This window comes from Protopterus annectens, chromosome 3.part0 (genome assembly GCF_019279795.1).
Source record: "Protopterus annectens isolate FY-2018-M chromosome 3.part0, PAN1.0, whole genome shotgun sequence".
In the NCBI taxonomy this organism is placed as follows: domain Eukaryota; kingdom Metazoa; phylum Chordata; order Ceratodontiformes; family Protopteridae; genus Protopterus; species Protopterus annectens.
In genome coordinates this window covers 906284780-906306734 of record NC_056731.1, presented here as the reverse complement: position 1 = coordinate 906306734, position 21955 = coordinate 906284780, and the positions used below count along the sequence as shown (strand labels likewise).

The 21955-nt window shown below is 39.3% G+C and overlaps 1 protein-coding gene across 1 annotated transcript in view; it reads left to right on the top strand.

Annotated features, from left to right (window-relative positions):
• The window catches only part of LOC122796950 (zinc transporter ZIP6-like), a 382396-nt gene extending 361004 nt beyond the window's left edge, over nt 1-21392 (top strand). Inside the window, exon 7 of the mRNA XM_044065725.1 lies at nt 21217-21392. Coding sequence (XP_043921660.1) covers nt 21217-21392 — 176 coding nt within the window. The remainder of the gene's footprint in view (nt 1-21216) is intronic.
• The last annotated feature ends 563 nt before the right edge of the window (nt 21393-21955 follow it).

Genomic DNA, 21955 nt, shown 5'->3' with positions numbered 1-21955 from the left:
ACTAAAGGGGTGAAAAGAGCCTTAGCCAGTATCTGGAAGCACAGGGGTGACAGATGCAGGCCATCTCTGGCAAAGCACCGAGGTCTGTCAGTCATGTCATCCCAGGCAGACAGATACTGGATCTCCTTAGAATGACACCAGAATCTTAGCCAGTTTTTGAAATCAGTCATTTTCTGCTTGTGCTGTGGTATCATTCTGGGTGATGATTGGATGCTGCTCAGGGCTAGAGTCGTACCCATCTGGGCCACATAATCCGAGAGCTCCTGCATGTCTCTTTTCATGTAGTTCAGGGAGATATGTCTCAGGTCATTCCCATCCACATATACAATGACAGAGTCATATCTGTATCTGTTGTCGAGGGACCTGAGTGCATGCGTTATATGGTGGATCCTGGCACCTGACAGACAGCTGTTACTTTCTCCTTATTTAACCTAGTGAGTGGGACATCAGTATTCTTCACTATTGAGTCACCTATGACTAGTGTGCTGGGCATGCTATTTTGCCTTAGGTGCTTTGGTTGAGTGGCACACTGTTTAGGAGAGTTATGTATCTCGTGATAAGTGTTGTGTTGTAGTGGTCAAGTGCATTTCTGCCTTGGAGGTCTCTGCTGTTTGGGTAGATTTTTATTCAGAGCTTCTGCGAAAGTGGGTGTGTGGTTTGTCTTTTCATGTGAAGGCAGTGCTGGTGTGTGTTCTGGAGGGCTATGTGTTCCTTGTGGTGTGGTGCAAGTGTTGACCTTTTCCTCTTGACCAGCTGTTCTGGTCTTGGCTGGAGAGTGTGTGGCTTCCACTTTGGCTATATAAGTGCATTTCTCACAAGTCTGAGTGCTGGGAGGTAACAGGAGAGGGTTGTCGGTGTACATGAGGCAGTTGCTGTATTGCCTCGGGATGCCCAAGTTCATCAGGTTAACAGGAGAAAGCACAGGGAACTGATCTTTAGACATGCCTGGAGGGGTGGGCATTAATAATAAATACTGGATCTGTTTCCTTGTAGAACATTTAGTGTCAGTAGCACTTTTATGTGCTACAGTAATTGCTACAAGAAGTCTGGTATGGTAAAGTACTAGTCTAATAAGCTAGTAAACATGCAGGAGAGGAGAGAACTAGCAGATCTAAGGGAAAAATTGAAGAACAGACTTTGGCATCTCTCAGAAGCATACAAACAGTCTTGGATACAGCAAATCTATATCTGGACTAGACTAGTTACAGGAAAGGTGGGAAACCAGCGCAACAGGGGATTTTAAACTAGAAAGTTGAAAGAGATGGAAAAACTGACCAAACGACCAATAAACTACAAATTCTGGGCCAGAAGCCACTCCTCTTGTGGTAGATAGGCTACTTAGTGCTTACCACTCCCACTGATAAGCTAGAAGGCTTCCCTCCAACACAGAAAGGCTTAGGGGGCTCAGAACCTTACATACAGTCCTGGATACAGCAAATCTCTATCTGGACTAGACTAGGTATAGGAAAGGTGGGAAAAGCACAAATGCCGGCTTTTAGACCAGAAAGATAAAGGAGATGGAAAAAACTGCCCAAACGGCCAATAAACTACAATTTTTGGGCCAGAAACTGCTCCTCTTGTGGTAGATAGGCTACCTAGTGCCTACCACTCCCACTGACAAGCTAGAAGGCTTCCCTCTGACACAGAGAGGCTTGATGAGGCTCAGAAACTTACAAACAGTCAAAATACAGCAACGCTGTATCTGGACTAGACTAGTTATAGGAAAGGTGGGAAACAAGCCCAAATGTATGTTTTTAAACCTGAAAGTTGAAGGAGATGGAAAAAAAGTGCTCAAACAGCTGATAAACTACATTGTCTTGGGCAGAAACCACTTTTCTTGTGGTAGATAGGCTACCTAGTGCTTACCACTCCCACTGATAAGCTAGAAGGCTTCCCTCAACACAGAAAGGCTTGGGGGGGGCTCAGAAGCTTACAAACAGTCCTTGGATACAGCAGAACTCTATCTGGACTAGACTAGCTACAGGAAAGGTGGGAAACGAGCGCAAATGCTGGCTTTTAGACCAGAAAGTTGAAAGAGATGGAAAAACTGCCCAAACGGCCAATAAACTACAATTTCTGGGCCAGAAACCACTCTTGTGGTAGATAGGCTACCTTGTGCTTACCACTCCCACTGATAAGCTAAAAGGATTCCCTCCAACACAGAAAGGCTTGGGGGGCTTAGAAGCTTACAAACAGTCCTGGATACAGCAAATCTGTTTCTGGACTAGACTAGTTACAGGAAAGGCAGAAAAATAAGCTTAGAATTATTTTTTTTTGTTGCACAAAAGCAGCTAAAACAGCACTAAAAACAGTTCAAGTGCATTGCAAGCTAGCACACTTGAGTGTGTAGCAATATTAAAGAAATTTATTCAAACTGTATTCTGAATGAATTTAATTATTCTTTAATTCAACTCTGAACAGTTAAAAAGTGCCAAAAAATATACTTAACGGCTTAGAAGCACCCTCAGTCAGAACACAAACTAAAGTGGAAAGAGAGAAAGGAGAAACAAGAAGATAATTCAAGGTTAAGGGCCTAAGTGTGTTGGCCTACTCAAATGTTCTCTCTGTATTAGGTAGAATGAGCTAATGACACTACAATGGGTTAGAGCTGGGATAGAGCTGAAAAGATGGGACTGGTAGGAGTGTGAAATCAAAATATGATCTCAATGTACTCGGTTGCGTGAGCAAATGAGATGGACCCAAGAGGAGTGTTCAAACACAAATTTACTGGAGGGGCAGGCAATTCCAAAGCCACCAAGATTAACACCACAACAAGAACAGGGAGGGAGAGCAGGGAACTGCAGAGAGATCACAATATTCAGTGAAGCAAATAAATAAACGGAAACATAAAATACAGTACTATCTTTAACACAATATTCAATGAAACAAATAGAAAAATAAAATGCAGTACTCTTATGACACTGCAAGTTTGTACTTATCTCAGCTTGTAATAAAGTTGATGTAGGTATACAACAGTTAACCAAGCAGCTCAAATATTCAGCTCAGCAGAAATAAATTCAGATATAAGTGACTAAGACTTATAAGCACTGAGAAACCCTTTAGGCTAAGAGTTCAAAGCTGAAAATCAATGAAGTGAAAACAGTAACCCCCACTTACTGCAGAGAGATCACAATATTCAGTGAAACAAATAAATAAACAAAAAATAAAATAAAATACAGTACTATCTTTAACACAAGGTGTCAACAATTTTTTTTGAGGCTAATAAGGGAGTTTTTCCAGTCTCTGGACTTCACATTATTCTGCATCAGTTTCCTCCTTCTGTTGTAGAGCTTGTTTATGGCAGAGGACCACCAGATTGGCTTCCTATTTAATTAATTATGTTATATAAAGTTGTGCTGGTGGTTAATTGAGTGATTCTGAAGAAGTCCCAGTGTGCAGGGACGAAAGTGTTTGATCCATTTTATTAATTTTAATAAAGCTGTGTTTTAAGAAACTTTCAGGCACCGAATCCGTTGCTGGCTGCAGCATTTTAATTGAACAGTTTGATTGGTCGTATATCACTGTGTTCTGCACGTTTGTGCTTATTTGGTTGTATGTTCACAGTTGAAAACATTATACATCACATGTATTCTTCTGTACAGTATAATCAGTCCAACATTATATAAGTTGGCCAGTTCATGCCTTTCGTTAAACCTCATTCTCCTCTAAAACATTTGTCTGTATGTATTGTTCCCACAATTTCCATTAGTCTACGTAATTTGCTCCTACCCTTTTCTAAAGATCCCACCTCCAGTTATTTTATCCCTGTTACAGTGTTCACTACTACAAATATAGTTGGTTTCGACTTTGACCTACATTTCCAAGTATCTGTTTTTTTCGTAGCCACCAGAATTAAACTTAACAATACCTTACTATGTCTAGGCAATTCTGATCCTGAATCCCAGCTCAAAAAATGATTTTTCTAGTTACACCCATTTGCTCACAAAGTATTTCTGACAAAGTACTCTGTAGGGAATTTTTAAAGGCAGCAAACTCATTACACTCCCAAAACATGTTCTCAGTTACCTGTTTCTTCCCAATTACACCTCCAAGATTTGCCATCTACCTGAGGAAAAATTCTTTGGAGTCTATATGGGGTATAAAAATACCCATGCAAACACTTCCAAGCAAAAATCCTAAATCTTCTAGACTTTGTTGCATATTTGGGAGCCATAAATGTATCCCATTGATTTATTGTGAATTGCTTATCCAATCTTTTCTAATCTCATCCAGTAGATTACTGTAGTTTGTTATGCCCTACTAGTTATCCCTTTTTTTAACAGCAACTTCTGTTCTACATTCAACTAAAAACTCTACCAGAGCAGGTCTTTCATTTAGGATCCCTTTATCCCTTTCTTTTTGCATTGACTCTGATATCATTTCCTGGCAGGGAAAGCAGTTTCTAGCCTGATGGCCAAATGTCTTTTTGGCCTCTTTCCATACTGTTACTTTTCCATCTCTAATTATTTGTTCCATATACCTTGGTTCCCTTGCCAGTTTCCTCCAGTAAATTCCACCCTCCTTTTGCTTATTCTATATACCCCTAATTGCAGTCATCCCTATCAGCAGAATCTTCTTTCCCCATTCCTGTGTAATTGTCAGAGTCGTTTTTAATTCCATACCCTACTCTACTAGCATATCTCAACATTGTCCCATCTTACACACACACACACACACACACACACACACACACACTCCTTTATCTATCCTTCTGTCTCTAAGTCAATGGGTTCTTCATTCTTATTGTCATACTGGTGCATCATATCTCCTCTTAGCAGCCAGTACCACCCTATTTTTAATTATTTGTTACTGACATTTCCAGACGTTTTCCAACTGTATGAAAAAAATGAATTGGGCACCCTTAAAGACTCTGCCTCTGGACAGTGCAACTAATTACTTCAACAGAACCTTCCTAGACTTACTAAACAGCCAGGCCCGTCTTAGAACAAAAAGACTAAAAACCAAAACCCTTCACTGGCTATCTAAAGAAACCTGGAAAGTAATGCACCTCAGAGACAAATGTTGGAAGCAATACTTCTAGTATTCTCTAGTCTCTAAGCGAATTCAAACAACTCCGCAACTCAATGAAGAAACTAATAACTAAAGACCGTAAGACTTATTACTCCAAACTCCCATCAGAACATAATTTTAACCCCAAAAAGTTCTGGAATTGCATTTCCTCCCTTCTAAACCCTGTTAGAAAAGACATTCCTACCTATCCCAAACTCCCCAGACCATGAAACTGCATCTAATTTCGACACCTTTTTTGTTGACTGCATAGACAAACTAACTGCAAACATTCCCATCTTATCTCTCGCTCATAGTCCCCCTTCTACTGCTTTTCCCTCTAACACTCCACCTTTCAGTCTTAAACCTATCCCAACCAGCAGCATAACAAAACTCCTCCTTAAACTAAAGCCTTGCTCCTATGTTCCTGATTATCTGCCACCATCCTTCCTTAAGATGGCTGCAGACAGCATTGCCCTCCCCATTTATATTCTTATCAACAGGTCCATCCAAGAAGCCTGTGTCCCCTCACTCTGGAAGAAAGTTTTGTCACCCCTCTCCAGAAAGGCGGCAATAACACAGACACTACTATCTTTCATACTGTAGCTATTCTCTCACCTCTTTCTAAAATCCTCAAAAAGTGCATTCATCACTAACTCTTACCATACCTAACACACAATCATCATCTCACCCCAACACAACATGGTTTCAGGCCTGGGCAGCACTTCCGTTGCTCTTCTGTCCTTCCTTAACACCATTAATCATGCTCGTGACTCTGAGAAAATCGTGTCCGTCCTTTACTTAGATCTCTCCAAAGCCTTTGACACTGTCTCACCATCTACTGTTATCTTAACTTTCATCCCTCAATTTCTCTCTTTCCACCATAGCCTGGTTTACAGGCTGTCTCTCCAGTAGACGATAAGCTGTTAAATGGAAACATTCCACTTCATCCTTTCTCAGCAATCCCTCTGGTGTCCCCCAAGGCTCTATTCTGGGCCCTTTACTTTTCAATATTTTCATTAATAAGTTTAATAAATCCATAGATAGTGCCGCACTGTTCCAGTATGTTAATGATTCCACAATAATCTATACAACAAACTCTTCTTCTGAACTCCTTCAAAAAACCCAAACAGTCTTCTCCAATACCGAACTTGGATGGTAAACAGCCATCTCGCTCTCAATCCTTACAAAACAAAAATCATGATATTCTCTCCTTCAAGAAATTTTTCCATAGACAAAAGCTCCTGTACAATAAAAAGCCACAATAACACTCTAATCGAAATTGTACCTCACACCAAACTACTCGGAGTCACCATCAATGAGCCTTTAAAATTCGATATCCACGTCCAAAATAATATTAAAAAAACACCAAAATCTAGGTCTGCTGTATAGACAAAATGGTTATCTAACTGCTTTTACCAGATGTACTTTAGCCTCCTCCAACCTGCTCCCCTCTCTTATGTATGGTGCCCCTCTACTTATTCATCTCAAACTTACCCTAAAAAACAAACTGAAAGCCTGCTATAACAAAGTCTGTAAATTTGCTACAGGGTCCATATACTCCACTCATCACTGCCATTCTCTCCACTCCCAAAACTGGCTTGAGCTTCCTAATTATCTGAAATTCATACAGCTCACCACTACTCACAAAGTCATATTCCAACCCTCCTTCTGCTCCTCTCTTTCATTTATCTTAACCCCTTACCTCCCCAGTCATATTCTTAGATCTGAAAACCAAGACGACCTTACAATCTATAAACCCGTACGCCCTCCTGGCCAGTTACTTCTATTACACTCCTTAGCTAAACTATGGAAACCCCCCCCACTGTACTCACAACCACTCTCATTATAAATCTCTCCTCCATTCTTACCTTACCTCTAACTGGGACTGTTCCTGCTCCCTTCTCACCTAAATTACACTGTTGTCTCTTTCAAACTTCCCATCAAGCTCATCTACTATCACCTCTGATCACTAACATTATTGTTAGAACAAACACTAAACTTGTATAAATACTTTGACTTGTACTTTTAATTATGTTCTCTGTATTACTTTTGACTTTATTTTAACATTTGTGTGTTTTTAAACATATACTCCCTGATTTTGTATTTGTATTTTTTTGTATACTGTTTATTCCATACTGTACTTATGTTATATCCTGTTAACTGCTTTTGGAGCTTTTCTTCTCCAGCCTCCACTGAAAATGGGCTCTGCTTAGCCCATTGGACCTCCCCAGTTATCAAACTGGAAATAAATAAATAAATAATACTGTGCCATGTATATCTCCTATGTTTGCTTATTGGGCATGCTTTGTAGATTAGGATTTGCTTGCATTTATCAAGACAAATACTACACTTAGTGTGATATATTTGCTGCTTGTTGTTTGTACCAATGCCATAAACTAGTTTATGTGGTCTTTGTAGCAATATATATTCTACAACATTACTGTTGTTTTAGCCTGGTTCTCATATCACAAATGATGTATCAAACATCCAAGTATAACTGGCACTTTTAAAAATTGTATATATGAATTTAATCAGTTATTGCCTGCTTTACAAGTCCCCTTTCTTCCTTGTTGATTTTTATGTATTTGCATGTGTTTTTATGGGAATTGTGCTAATACTGTGGTCTCTTTGTTACTCAAGTCCTCTGCTAGGCCTTCACTGTTGATGGGCTTTGCCCATTTTGACCTCATAATAAACTAAATTCAGTGGCTGCTGCCTGTTGTATTTCTATGTCTGTCCGAGGTCTGTTGTGACAGTCACCTGTTAACCAGATAGCTGCTGTTTTAATTGAACATGTTCTGCTCATCTGTTCTTTGCAAGCTCATGATTTTTTTTATTTTTATTTATTTAACATTTGTTTGCAAAGAAAGTCCGACTTGGAAGGAAGCCAATTTTCAATGAAGGCCCAGGGTGAAATGCTCCAGACACGTGTCTTTGTAATGTGGGAGGAAGCCGGAGCACCCGGAGGAAACCCACATGAACACAGGGAGGACATGCAGACTCCACACACAAGGCATTCCAGCTGAGAATCGAACCGGAGAACCTCTTGCTGTGGGGCGACAACGCAACCACTGTGCCATCCAGTTGCTATATATTGGGCAACATCTTTTTTTTTTTTTTTTTGCAAAATTATTTAAATAAATAAGAAGAGTCATTTAGTGATCCAAATGACTGGAAATATGTAGCTGATCAGAAGTAAGTTGGCAACCAAACTGAGTGCTTAGTAGCCAGAATGCTGAAAGTATCTGTGCTACTTATGTGCGTGTAAATCGTACTGTTTTTTGCATACTTTGCAACATAAAAAACTTAGACTTGCATGCTTGCAGACAAAAGGTGTCATTTGCGTACTTCACAGAGAGCTGTGAATTGATGTGGTCATGTATTGTTTATTATTGTTAAACAGAAGAAGGTGAATTGGTCGAACCACAGTTGACACAAGCCTTTTGGCTTTTCTGTGTTTCTGACTGGGACAAACTGATTGAGAGAGTTGAAGAGGACCACAGTTAAGCATATTAGAGAGAAGAACTACACTACATTTGACACCGTTTCTTGGTAATACTGCACACAAATAACTTTTAAAGTGCATGCATAATCAGTTCCCACAAAGAGGTGGATTGCTTTTGAATGCATTTAGTAATCATAGGTGTGAAGTTGTGGGTTGTAAAAGTAAGAGGGAAGGCTTTGAACTTAGTTTTAACTGATTAAGAACTGGTAGCCTTTGCTATAAAGCATTTCCTGCAGAAGCAGATATGTGATATAAACTGTTCATTATTCGTTGAGAAATCTCTTCACCACTACCACTATAACTGCCCCCAACCTTTTAGTTTGTCATGGTTGTTGGATTAATTCATTGCAACATATTCTTCATATTTAAGGTATTAGTCCATAGCTTTTGGGATTTAGTTTTAATGATTTATTAGTCTATTTCAGCATTTAGGTTTCATTTGGTTACATTTCCTAACTGTGATTGGGATAAAGGTCCCAATAGTCAGAAGCAAGGTAAAATTCCATAATTAATTAATGTGTGTGTGTCGTGTGTATGTGTTTGTCTTTCTTTATCTGCACCAGATAGCTTAAGTGTGTAGTGTGGTGTTATAGACAGAATTGCATTGCTTGAGGGAGATGGGCATCAGCTACACAACCACATGTCTTAAAAATCACTTGTTAATACAGAATGGTGACTGTATTCCTGAAGAACTGCTGCACATGGGAGAGATTTGTGAGGTAGTATAAATTGTCCAAGACACAGTATAAAAATTAAGAGGAATAATAATTTGTCTGAATCAAGGCTTTTGAGTTTAATTAATGTTTCTTCTATCTTGCATGACGATGTACGCTACTTAACTATTCAGTCTACTAATCCATTTGGTAGACAGATGTCATGTTAAGCACAGGAGGAAAATGTTTCAGCATGAAACCAGCTATACAGTGGGAAACAAACAATAAAACTCATGCAGCATTTTTATTGAGTACATTATTACTCCATTAGTACTACGTTTTGCACTATTGATTCTATGTGCTATATGAAATCTACTGTTTTCTATCTTTGTCAAGCCGTTAAGTTCATTGCCAGTGTAAACTAATAATCAGCATTTTTTTATGTGTTGATATTTTGACATCTTCCTGCACATCTCCTTCAAGACAGATATGCCTGTCCAATGCCATTTTTAATACGCATTTTATTCTGTTGCCTACCCCCTGTCTTCCTGTGACATCTGTAGCCCCTTTTTTTTGTTTTGCAGCAGACAGTCACACGAAAGACTATCATGCAGGCATCCTTTAGGGTTTTCCATTTAATCTGCCTCCCCCTATCCTCTTTGGCAACTTAACAGTTGTTCATAGGGTCATAGGTAGGTACTAGGTTATTGGCCCGAGGACCTATATAAGCCTAGCCAAAAAGGTACCCTGGCTTTCACCACCCAAGAAAATTATTTTCCTGTGCACCTATCGAGCAGAGCCCCAGAGGTGATCCCCGGGGTGAATTTCCAATTTCCCATCCAATCATCAAGATTTTTCTTGAAGCGTGCTAATAAGGAGCTTTGTTCGATATAGATAAGTAGTTTGTTCCAGAGTATGGGAAGTCTCTGGGGTGGGAATCTATCCCTTCAGCATGTTCTGTTTATTGTGGTGACAAGGTTTAGGTCCCTAGAGCGTGTAGCTCGGAGGGATTGGGATTTCTTTAAGTGGAGCATGTCCAGCAGCTCTGGGTTTGACATAGCTTTGTATGTTAGGCAGAGGTTGCCTCTGAGTAGGCGATATGCGATGGAGTAAAGCTGGTGTTTTTTTGAGACAGTCTGTGTAGGGCATCTGTTTGAGGCCGGTAATCCTCTTTATGAGGTATTTCTGCGGCCTTTCCAGTTGTTGTAGATGTCTTGTAAGGTACATACCAAAAGGGACGTTGTACTCTATAATGGTCTAATGAGTGACGAGTAGAGGGGAACAATGACCTCTTTTTCCTTGGATGAGAAACCTTTTGTGATGAGGTGTGCCACATAGAAGGATTTTCTGACTACTGTGGCGAGGTGATTATCAAAGGAGAGACTACTGTCCACCTGTGTCCCAAGGTCTCATCACACATTCGGTGTTAAGTAGACTACCACCTATGTGGTAGCTCATGGGTACAGAGTTTTTACCAAAGGGGATGACAGTGCACGTTTTGGCATTGAGCTTGAGGCCATGGCTTTGACACCAGGAATCTGTCTCAATGAGGCCCTTTTGTAGGATGTCCACATCGTTAGGAGTTTTGATTATGGCTCCTAGTTTGCAGTCATCTGCAAACTTCGTTAGCCAAAGACCTTCTGTGTTAGCCTGCACTTCAGAAAAGTAGATACCAAACAGAAGAGGACCCAGGACTGAACCCTAAGGTACTCCACTTGTCTGAAGTCGGATTTGGAGTCTGCTACTTTTACAGTGTGGGTTCTGTCAGTGAGCCAGTTGGCAACCCATCTTGTGACATAGGGATTTATACCTAGTTTAGTGACTTTATCTATAATTCCAGAGTGGGGGATGGTGTCAAAAGCCTTGGCAAGATCTAGATAAGCTGTGTGAACCACCTTACTCTCGTCTATGGCTTTGGTCACTGCTTCAAAGAAGTCTGTCAGGTTTAGGAGACATGATCTGCCTTTTACAATCCCGAACTGGGTGGGTTCCAGAGTTTGGAGATTACCAATGTCTTTGTTTATAAGTTCCATGATGATACATTCCATGGCCTTGCAGACCAGGCTTGTTAGGCTAGTGGGGCGGTAATTCCCGGGGCCCGTGGTGGCTCCCCTTTGTGGAGTGGGATAACCATCGCTGTGCACCATTCAGTGGGCACAAAGCCTGAGGTCAGGCTATGATTGAGCATGGTGCTTAGGTGGGGTGCCAGTTCATTCTGTAGTTCATGTAGAACGCAGCCTGGGATGTTGTCCGTTCCCATGGACGCTGTGTTCTTGGCTTTGGAGAGTATAGTTTTTACCTGTGCAGCCGTGATTACAGGAACTTTGCGTTCTTCCGGTATAGAGATGGGTCCTTTAGGGGGTGAGAGAGGGGTAATGTTAGCACTGAACCTATCTGCCAGGATGTTGGCAATATGAGTTGGTTCTGTATATTTAGTGCCATTGTGCTGTAACTCAAAGCAGATCTGAGTGTTTCCATTGAAATTCTTGACATAGCTATAGAATGCTTTGTGCTTGTCTTTAGAATCAGTGGTGATTTTGTTTTCGTAACTAGCTTTGGAGGATTTTATGAGGGATCTCAGCTTCTTACTGAGGATGACCAGGGAGTTCCTCCAATCAAGGGATATTACTCTTTTTTGCAACAGTTTCTTTCTTCTGTTGTAGAGTTTGTTTATGGCAGGGGAGCACCAGATTGGCTTCCTTTTTTTGGAGGATAGCATCTTGGTTCTGTTAGGGATACTCGTGTAAGTGCTTATAAAGTGCATTTGTGTAGGATTCAGCAGTCGTACATCTATTGTCCGTCTGCAGGGGTGTCGTGAAGTTTGCCACTTCTGTCTTAAGAAGCGTGAAGTTGGCTTTGGATAAATTTTTTACAGTGGTTTCCCTAATGGGGGTGGGGGCAGGATGTGGATGTCTAGGGTGATTAGCTTGTGGTCGGATCTGACCAACAAGGAATTGACCTCTGGTGTGGAACACCAGTAGCCCATGTTGGTAATGACCAGGTCTAAGATATTGCTGCCCCTGGTGGGGGTGTGGATAAGCTGGTCAAAGACGTTGAGCAAAAGAGTTGGTATATGAGTAGTTTTCCCAATTAATGGTGGGGTAGTTGAAATCTCCTATTATGAGGGTGTTGGGTTATACCCTAATATTTTCCAGTGTATCAAGAAATGAAGAGTGGGAATCCTGGGGCATGGTGGGGGATCTGTAGCAAGTTACAATTTGGATTGTGGTCTTGCCCAGTGTTAGTTGCACTTGGATAATCTCGGATTCATTATGCTAAGCAACTAGCCTGGAGGTGTGGATGTCCTTAATGAATATGGACACGCCTCCGCTTTAGTGTTTCGATCCAGCTCAGGTGGCCGAAAGGTGTAGTATGAATTATAACTTAGTAATGCAGGGGTGCTCTTTGGAGCCTTGAACCAGGTCTCTGTCACTGCACAGATTTCGATGTTCTCCATTTTAAGGAGTGCCTTGAGTGAATGCATTTTGAGGTTTAGACTTCTAGCATTGAGTAGCATTACCCTCAGATTTTGCTTGCTTGTACCTGTTATGGTGGTAAATTTGTTATTTGAACCTTGCCTAAAAAAAAGCACTATAGGGGTGGCAAGACCCTTAGCCAGTATCCCAAGGGCGACAGGTGCAGGCCTTCTCTGACAAAGCATCGTGATCTGTTGATCATGTCATCCCAGGCAGACAGATACTGGATCCCCTTAGAATGACACCAAAAGCTTAGCCAATTGTTGAAGTCAATTATTTTATCCTTGTACTGTGGTAACATTCTGGGTGATGGAAGGATGCTACTCAGGGCTAGGGTCATACATGTCTGGGCTACAAGATCAGAGAACTCCTCCATGTCTCTTTTCATGTAGTTCAGGGAGGTACGTCTCAGGTCATTCACACCAACATGGACAATGACAGAGTCATATTTGTACTTGTTGTGGAGTGACCTGTGTGCGTGTGTTATATGGCGGATCCTGGCACCTGACATACAGCTGACAGTAAATTTCTCCTTGTTTAGCCTGGTGAGTGGAACATCAGTGTGCCTGACTATAGAGTCACCTATGACTAAAGTGTTGGGTACCTTGTTATGCCTTATGGGCTGTGGTTGAATGGCACACTGAGTTTGTGGGGTATGTGTCATTTGGGTTGTGTTGGGGGGGTGGAGGTTACTTGCATTTCTGCTTTGGAGGTCTCTGTTGCCTGAGCAGATTTTTATTGAGAGCCTCTGCAAATGTAGGTGTGTGTTTTGTTTTTCTATGTGTCTGTTTTGATGGTGTAGGTTTTGAGGGACTATGTGATGAGTGTGGTGTGGTGCAAGTGTTTACCTTCTCCTCTTGACTGTCTAGTCCAGTCTTGGGTGAAGAGAGCTTTGCTTCCAGTTTGACTATATAAGTGCATCTCTCACAGGTGTAGTGTTGGGTGGTAGGAGGAGAGGGATGTTTGTGTACATGAGGCAGTTTTTGCATTGCCCCCAAGATGCCCAGATTCATCAGGTAGACAGGAGAAAACACTGGGAGCTGATCCTTAGACATGCTTGGATAGATGCTTATTTATTAAGTACTAAAAACTGTTTTCCTCTAGACAAGTGAGGAAAGTTGAGTGTTGTAGTAATGTGTAGCTTATTTAGTACTTACAACAAGTTCTGAAGTGCTGAGCTCAAAGAAACAGATTTGAGTGCTAAAACTAAAAAAACTGGCTAGTTTTAAGGGAAAATTTAAAGAGCAGACTTTATGGCGCCAGGAATAGTTTAACCCTAGCTAAGCGGTGATGCATAAAGTGTATTTTTTTTTAATATAACAGTAGCAAATGAGCAAACTGATTTGAACAAATTAACCAGTTAACCAATAAAAAGTTCAAAACTGAGCCCCATTCCAGCAGTCTTTAATCAGACAAGTTCTAACTGCACACTCCTGCCACTAGGGTGCAGGGGAACCTTCTCCAAAAAAGATGGTCTGGATTAGTGCTCAAATTATACAACCAAAGCTAGATTCAGCATGTCTGAATTTAGTCTATGCTACAGCAAGCAAGGTGTACCAATTTCAGAAAGAAACAGTTCAAATAGGCAGGCACAATAAACCTTTAACCAGAAACTCCCAGCTCAGAAGGGCAGAACCTACCCTCTTCTCCCACAAGAGTGCAGATCACACCTCCTTAATGTTAAATAACTGTCCCGAAGCCCAAGTGCTTAAACCAGAACTAATGCACTTTTGGAATAACAGACACTAATCCTTCAATCAGCAACTCCCAACTTAGAAAGATGCAAGCTACCTGTCCTGCCACAACAGTGCAGACCACAAACCTTCTTAATGTAAAACAACTAGTCTGGAGCCCAAGTGCTTCAACCAAAGGCTTAGCCTTAGAATAAAAGTTACAATTTAATCAAGCTACTAACAAGCAGTAATAAATACAGCAGAATAAATGCAATGAAGTAGTTTTAAGAACAAGCAGCAAAAGCAAAATAAATTAATAAGGTAGGAAGAAACACAAATACAGTAAAAGCAGATGAATAAAATGCAATTTTTTTATATAACAATAGAAAATCTAACTGATTTAAACAAATTACCCAATTAACCAGTAAAAAAGCACAAAACTGAGCCCTGTTCCAGCAGTCTTCAATCAGGCAAGTTCTAACTGTGCATTCCTGCCACTAGGGTGCAGGGGAACCTTCTCCAAAAAAGATAGCTTGGATTAGTCCTCAAATTATACAAACAAAGCTAGATTCAGGATATCTGCATCTAGTCTTTGCTACAGCAAACAAGGCACACCAAATTTCAGAAAGAAACAGTTCAAATAAGCAGGCATAATAAGTCTTTAACCAGAAATTCCCAGGTCAGAAGGTCAGAATCTAGCCTCTCCTCCCACAAAAGTGCAGACCACAAACCTTCTTAATGAAAAATAACTGGCCTGAAGCCCAAGTGCTTTAACCGGAGCTAATACACTTTTAGAATAACAGACACTGAGCTTTCAATCAGCAGTTCCTAACTTAGAAGGATGTAAGCTAGCTGTCCTGCCACAACAGTGCAGACCACAAACCTTCTTAATGTAAAACAACTGGTCTGGAGCCCAAGTGCTTAAACCAAAAGGCTTAGAATAACAGTTACAATTTAATCAGGCTACTACCAAGCAGCAATAAATGGAGCAGAATAAATACAACTGAGTACTTTTAAGAAGATGCAAAAGCAAAATAAAGTGCAATTTGTTTTAAAGTAAAGTGCAAGGGGAGAGAAAGAAGGAGCAGAAGAAATTCAGAAAAATTCAAGGTTAAGAACTTAAGTGGGTTGGCCTTCTCAAATGTTCTCTCTGTATTAAGTAGAGTGAACACCAGACTGGGAGGGGTGTCCCAGGTCAAATTTGCAGTAGGGGCGGGCAACTGCAAAGCCACCAACTATAACAACAGCACAAGAATAGGGTGGGAGGGAGGAGAAAAAAAAACAGTTTCAGGACAGATGAGAAACAGAAAACAATGCCAGAAAATATATAAAACAATTCAGTCAGGCAAAATTAAGACAATGCAGAACTCTGAAAGGTTAAAATGCCAAGAAATATACTTATCAATCAGTGATATATTTCCAGATTGTTTGAGAATCACACACCAGCCATATACCAGGAGTTTCCAATATTACTGGTGACCTGACACATGCATATTCCCATTGTTGTGCAGATTCAGCTACAGTGCAGAGCACTGCTTGTGTGAGCATGCATGTCCATGGCCATTAATTGCTGACTGCTCTGTCTCTAGGCCGCTGCTGTGAGACATTAGTGCAATTGGTCAAGGTCCCTTTTCCTCCCTTCTCCAAGGATGGGTGAGACCAATTTGATCGCTCAGTACCACTTTCCCCAGTTGGCTGCAGCAGAGCCTAAGCTGCTAATCAATCCTGGATTATCTGGGCCACAGTCAGACCTTCATCTCTGCATGCCACACAGCCAGTGTGAATTGTGCCATCTTGATTTTTTTCACAGTTTTATATATGTTTGTATGTGGAGTGCTGATCCTTGCATCCTGTCTGCAACCCTTTGTGCAATACATGTTTCCTTATGTCACACTTAAATACCCCCCACACACACACACACACACACACACACACAATTATGGCCTCTGTTTTTGTAGTTACTTTTTCATATAAGCTACTGTTCCAGACTTTACTGAATCCTTTAATATACTTGAACATTTCTGGCATGTCTTCCCTCTATGTTTCTTCTAATGCCGTACACCTCATCTTATTGTAGCTTTTTTGCAGAGCACACCGTGTTTCAGTTATTTTCCACTGAAATGCCTCAGTCCTGTCTATTTTTGTAGACTTGTTTACTTATTTTTTATCCTACTGCCTACCCCTATCCTCCTGTGACCTGTCTGGCCCTTTGTTAACCAAGTTAGTCCAACCTGGCCAATGGCCTCTCTTCAGATGAGACCCGAGCTGGTATTCATACTAACTAGGAGAAATGTGGCCAGGGTACCAGGGAACTTTCCCTGCTCTTTTCGATAAGCATTGTGGAATCTTTTACATTCACCCGATCTACCACCAACTCATTTAGATGACGTCCCAGTTTAACATCTCATCTGAAGCACTGGTCTCCAGAAATCTATACAGTGCATTTGGTGAGGTCTCTCTAGTTGTTTATTAAGAAGGGATTTATTGGCTAACAGAGTTATGCTAACCTTAAGTTAGACTCGCTTCATGAAGTATTCACTACAGTAAAACAATATGAACAAGAGCACACTGATACCACACAGTTAACTAAACTTACTTCATTCTGATTTGAAAGAAGTGGTTTCAGGAATTCACTCACATTAACAGCCAACATACATCTACAGACTTCATTTATTACTGAATTTGTCTGTAGTTAAGATATATAGTCTTCATTTGTCTCAGGAAAAGAAAAAAAAAACAGCTATACTGACAGTACTGAAATATAAATGTTATATCTACTATTAGTTGCATTGTTCTATCTATAAACATTCATCTGTCACATTTGAATGCATACATTTCCTTTGAAAGTGTAGGTTTATCAATATGATAAGCATCTTTGAACCACTTAAATAAAATGATTACTGATATTAAGACATTAAATTAGACTTTCAGAACAAAGCTGTTCCTATTTTAAATTCAGAATGTTATAAACAGTGAAATAATATCGCACCATACCCTTTAAAAATTTCAAGCTAATTTAAATGGAGTATATTGTATACAGAAAAATGCCAAGCACTTATTTCCAGACAGCCTTTTTAACTTAAATCATTATTCTTCTACTGAAAATATAGCGTTTATCATTTTTCTTAATTTGTCAAGTTTCTTAGTGAATAATGTTCATTCCACTAAATCATATTCAGATGGATAATAGTTAAATAAAGAACCTATCTTTTTAGAATAAATATCAATCAATATACAGTGGCCATATTCCACAGCAGAGTTGCTCCTCTATGATATAAAATATCATGTTATTAGTGTTGTACAGTTTGTAGTATTTTTATCCCTTATAATGTATTAAATGTTTTTTAATATGAAACAAAATTCTTTGTAGCCACTTATTTAGTGTACAGAAGCAGCTACCCCTGATGACATGGTCAATCAGTTTTGTTTTATCAGCTCTTATTGGCATTGTCAGCTGAAGCAATTCAAACCTTTAAGGTTCACACAAAATTATGCTTAGCTGTTTAAGTTCTTGTCAAAGCTTAATATGTTAGACCATTAAACTATGCAGCTTAGTATAAAGTAATGAAGAACATGAAAACTGGTGATCTATCATTTTATTCAGGAGGGTAAAAACAGTTTCAAATTCACAGCCTGCACAGATCGCTTCATAAGTTTAATTTTATTTAAAAATATATTGTGAAATCAGATGCCATTATAATAAAAATATCAATTTAAAATTTGAAAATGCATTCATTTTGGATATACCTATATTAAAGTAAGAATCTGTAGAATCTTTGCTTTGTGTTTGTGTAATTGTAATAATCCTAGTAAAAACAGTGTTACTGATTGTTGAAATGTTTGTTATATGCCACTGAAAAATTATTCCTAGGCAGAAGCAACTATTTAATGGTCTTTTATATGCAGCAGTGAATATTAGCTTGCATAGTTTCAAATGCTTACCATGTAAGATTCAGCTTTGATGGACTGCTGTCTTCAGTTTTCCTTGCTACTTTGATCAGGTTTGCAAAGTTTCATTAAAATCTGACCTGCAGTAGAGAACTGTAGTTACTGAACCACTCTCTCTTGTAGTGAAACTTGGTTATTTTGCAATAAAAGAGATCTCTTTGGGCAGATATGCAGCCTGTCTCACCCCTAATTCTGAGGAAGCTTTAACTTCCTGGTGCTGCATGTCAACTATAACTAGTACTTTCCTGTAAATGCACATGCTAGATTTTTTCAGTTGAGTTTGTTGTTGTTACACTGAAAAGTCATCAGCTAAAAATAATATACTAAAGGAAAAACAGATGTGCAGACTTTGATTTTACAAACATCAGCAAGATTTGATATCTTATTTTAAATCCTTCCAATTTCTTTCACTCTTTCAGATGTACATAGCCTCTACCTCGCTAGTATGTGCAAAAAGTCGTATAAGGAGCACTACATAGTGACTTATCCTTTATGTAAGAAATAATACTACATTGCCGTTTCTTAGTCCTATCATATGTATAACGGTATTGCTGTTATTGTTTCAAAGCTAAAAAGTAATCACATGTAAAAAACCAGGGCTCTAGAGAATCCTTGTTTATCTAATTATATTTACTCCATTTCCGCCCAAGAGCTTACTTCAGATGTGTATTTCTTTTCTTTCTGTGCCAAATATTACTTTATGTTGTGCATTATCATTTAGTTCTGTCTGATCACTATATCTTGTATGTAACTATATATTTTTATGCACTATTTATGCATCTAAGTGAACTAGACCAGATAGGCCTTTTTTTCAGTAATGATGTAATAATAATAGTAAGTGGACTACACAGAGATGCGAGACAGATAAGCAGTATCTAGCTAGTATAACAATGAATTTTAACAGTAGTACTAGTGACGATTAAGTTTTATTTCCTAAGGGAAATCAGTATGTGCCTTAACCAAATGCAGACTTATCTGCAGTTTATAGAAGAATGTCATTAATAATTGTGTCTGTACTCCTAGGTTCAACTCTGAAGTCAAAGGATAACCTGATTTCAGTGGTGAATGCAGAGGGAGTTGGCATTTGCTGCATGAATATATAGGAAAGTATTCAAGAGCAGTGGATCTGAGACAGAGAATACCTGAATTCCACAACTGTAGATTCACATATACTGATTGTTATAAATTGTTTAACAATGATCAGTCAGTGGAGAGACTTGCAGTGAGGGAGACTGATCAGCTTTTAAGTCAAGGTTTGATCCCTGCCCTTAGAATATCTTTCTTGAGAATGCTTTTAGCTGTTGAATCTGGGCTATCACAATCCGATCGATGCATGATTTTTATATTCTCTTTTCTCTTACTTGTGACAAGCTGTGTTTTGTAATATCAGGGTGTTGGGTGACCAGATCACTGCCTCTCTCTCTCTCTCTCTACCCATTCCCTTAATTAAATTATAATTTAATTTTGCATTAAGGCCAACAGATAAACATAATAGGACCCAGACTGAAAATAATATTGTGGTATAAAACTGGAGACATAGTGAATCTTATTTTAAAAATAAAGTGCCAATCAGTGGATTGTGAGATTGTGTAACCTTCTGATGTAGGCACCTGGAACAAAACATATTTTGTGTTCTGACTAATTAAAGCACTGTCCTTTTAACACAACTTATAAAAGTTAGTATTACACTTATGACATTATTTTTCTTTACATTTTCATTCAGTTTATGAACAAAACTCAAAAGCATGCATCACCAATTTTACCTTGCACAGTTTGCATATTGCGTATGTTAAATAAGGCCAGAATGCCATGTGACTGTTATAAATGTATTTCTACCTTTTAAGTCTGTTGCAAAAAGTAGCTTTCAAAAGATTTTTCATTATCAAAACAGTAGAAAATGCTGTTTTTTAAGACTAGGTTATCTCACTGTTACCATTTTTCTGCATGATCGGTCAGTTTGCATCCTATAACCTGATTAAGGTAGTTTGTTATTTTTGTAAAGGCTCCAGTCTTATTGTTTATTCTATTGATCTTTAGTTCTGGTCATTGTAACAATAAGTCATTGCATTTGTTCTTAAATGCCATGCTTCCTGTTTTTCTTGCCAGAATTGCTCAAAGGAATGTCATATTCAATTTGAGGAACCTAGGCAGATTTTGTACTTGCTTGGGTTCTTCAGACAGGCTACCAGAGCCTCTCTTATATATTTCATATTATTCCAGCCCCTCTACTGTTGTTCTCACAGTTATGTAATTGCTGTTTGCTTCTATTCGTATCATAATAAATTTTACTTCACAGTGGCTCATAATAGTAATTTTTCTTATTTTATTATTTTTTGTTAGTCAAAATTGAAGGTAGCATTAAAGAGCAGTTAGGATTACAGAGTCATTAAACAACAGTGCTTGTGGCGACAAAGCACTGTTAAAGACTTCCAAGGCTTGTTTTTTAGGACTTTGACCATAAGTTTGACGAATGTGAAAGGCATGCTACAAAACTGAGGTGGTCTATGCTTATATTTAATGCAGAAGCTTTTGAAGTCCTTTGGAAGAAAATAGATAGATATAGATTTTCTAAGCCAGAATGTCAGGAACAAAAGAAGTTGAACAAATTTCCAAGAAAAAGAGACTGCAGGATTGTGGATTCTGACAATAATAGACCACTTCATTCAGTTCAGAGACAGCTATGTCTCCAAAGGCAGCTGTCAAACACAGGATGTGAAGACAGACAAAACAATACCTAAAGTGAGCCTGTACCAATACTAGTGTTTCCAAAATGCTTAATAAATGTACCACTTTCATCACTACCTTCCAGTAACCCAGAATCCATAGTACTGCAGGCCGAGGAGGTTGAGGATTCAAAATGTGCTTAGGGAAAAAGCCTGCCATTGCAATAACTAAACAGGCTTTCGATGCTATTAATCCTGTAACCATTTCTTTGATATTTTCTTCATTAGGTTTCAACGAGTTTACTGTGTCTGAGGATCTTTATTCTGAGGTATCTGATCAAGGACTGGAACTAGTCACCAATGATGCCTTGTTGTGCACATCTAGTTTTAAGGTTGTTGAGGGGCCCATACTGTTTCTTTGCTTTCATATTACTGTTTCTCACCTCAGCTCAGTCATGCTGTGATGATGAAGTCTCTGTTTTCAAGATTTCTGACCCAATACATTGCTAATGTTGAAATGGTTAATAAGATAGAAATGCTGCTACATTAGCCAATAGCAGAGATGTCTTTCCCTGAGGGACATTATGTTAACATCACCAGAAGCCAAGGCCAGAATTCTAGCCATGTTTAGCATTTCTGGGATATTATCAAACAATACTTGTATCCTGAGACTTGGGCACTTGCTCACTAGTTTAGCATACAGATATGCTGAGGCTAGTCTGTATTTTTATTTCCTAGTAAGAAGCACATTTTGGTACCCTATTTGTTTCACTACATAAATATCGAGTACAGGTTTACCTGCTAGGATTTTACCCTTTGATAGAGAGGTTGGGTTCCTGGGTAGATTTGGTAAGAGAGCTAAAGAACCAAAAAAGCCTGATACCTGGTTCATGGTCTACTAAAAAGTAATTGGCAAGTTGGTGGCAGAGCCTTGAAGAGTCAAGTGGGTACAACCTGGTTGGAAATTATTTTGAGATAAAAGTTTGAATGACAGCTCCCAGCCTTAGCTATAGTTTTTGACAGAAAA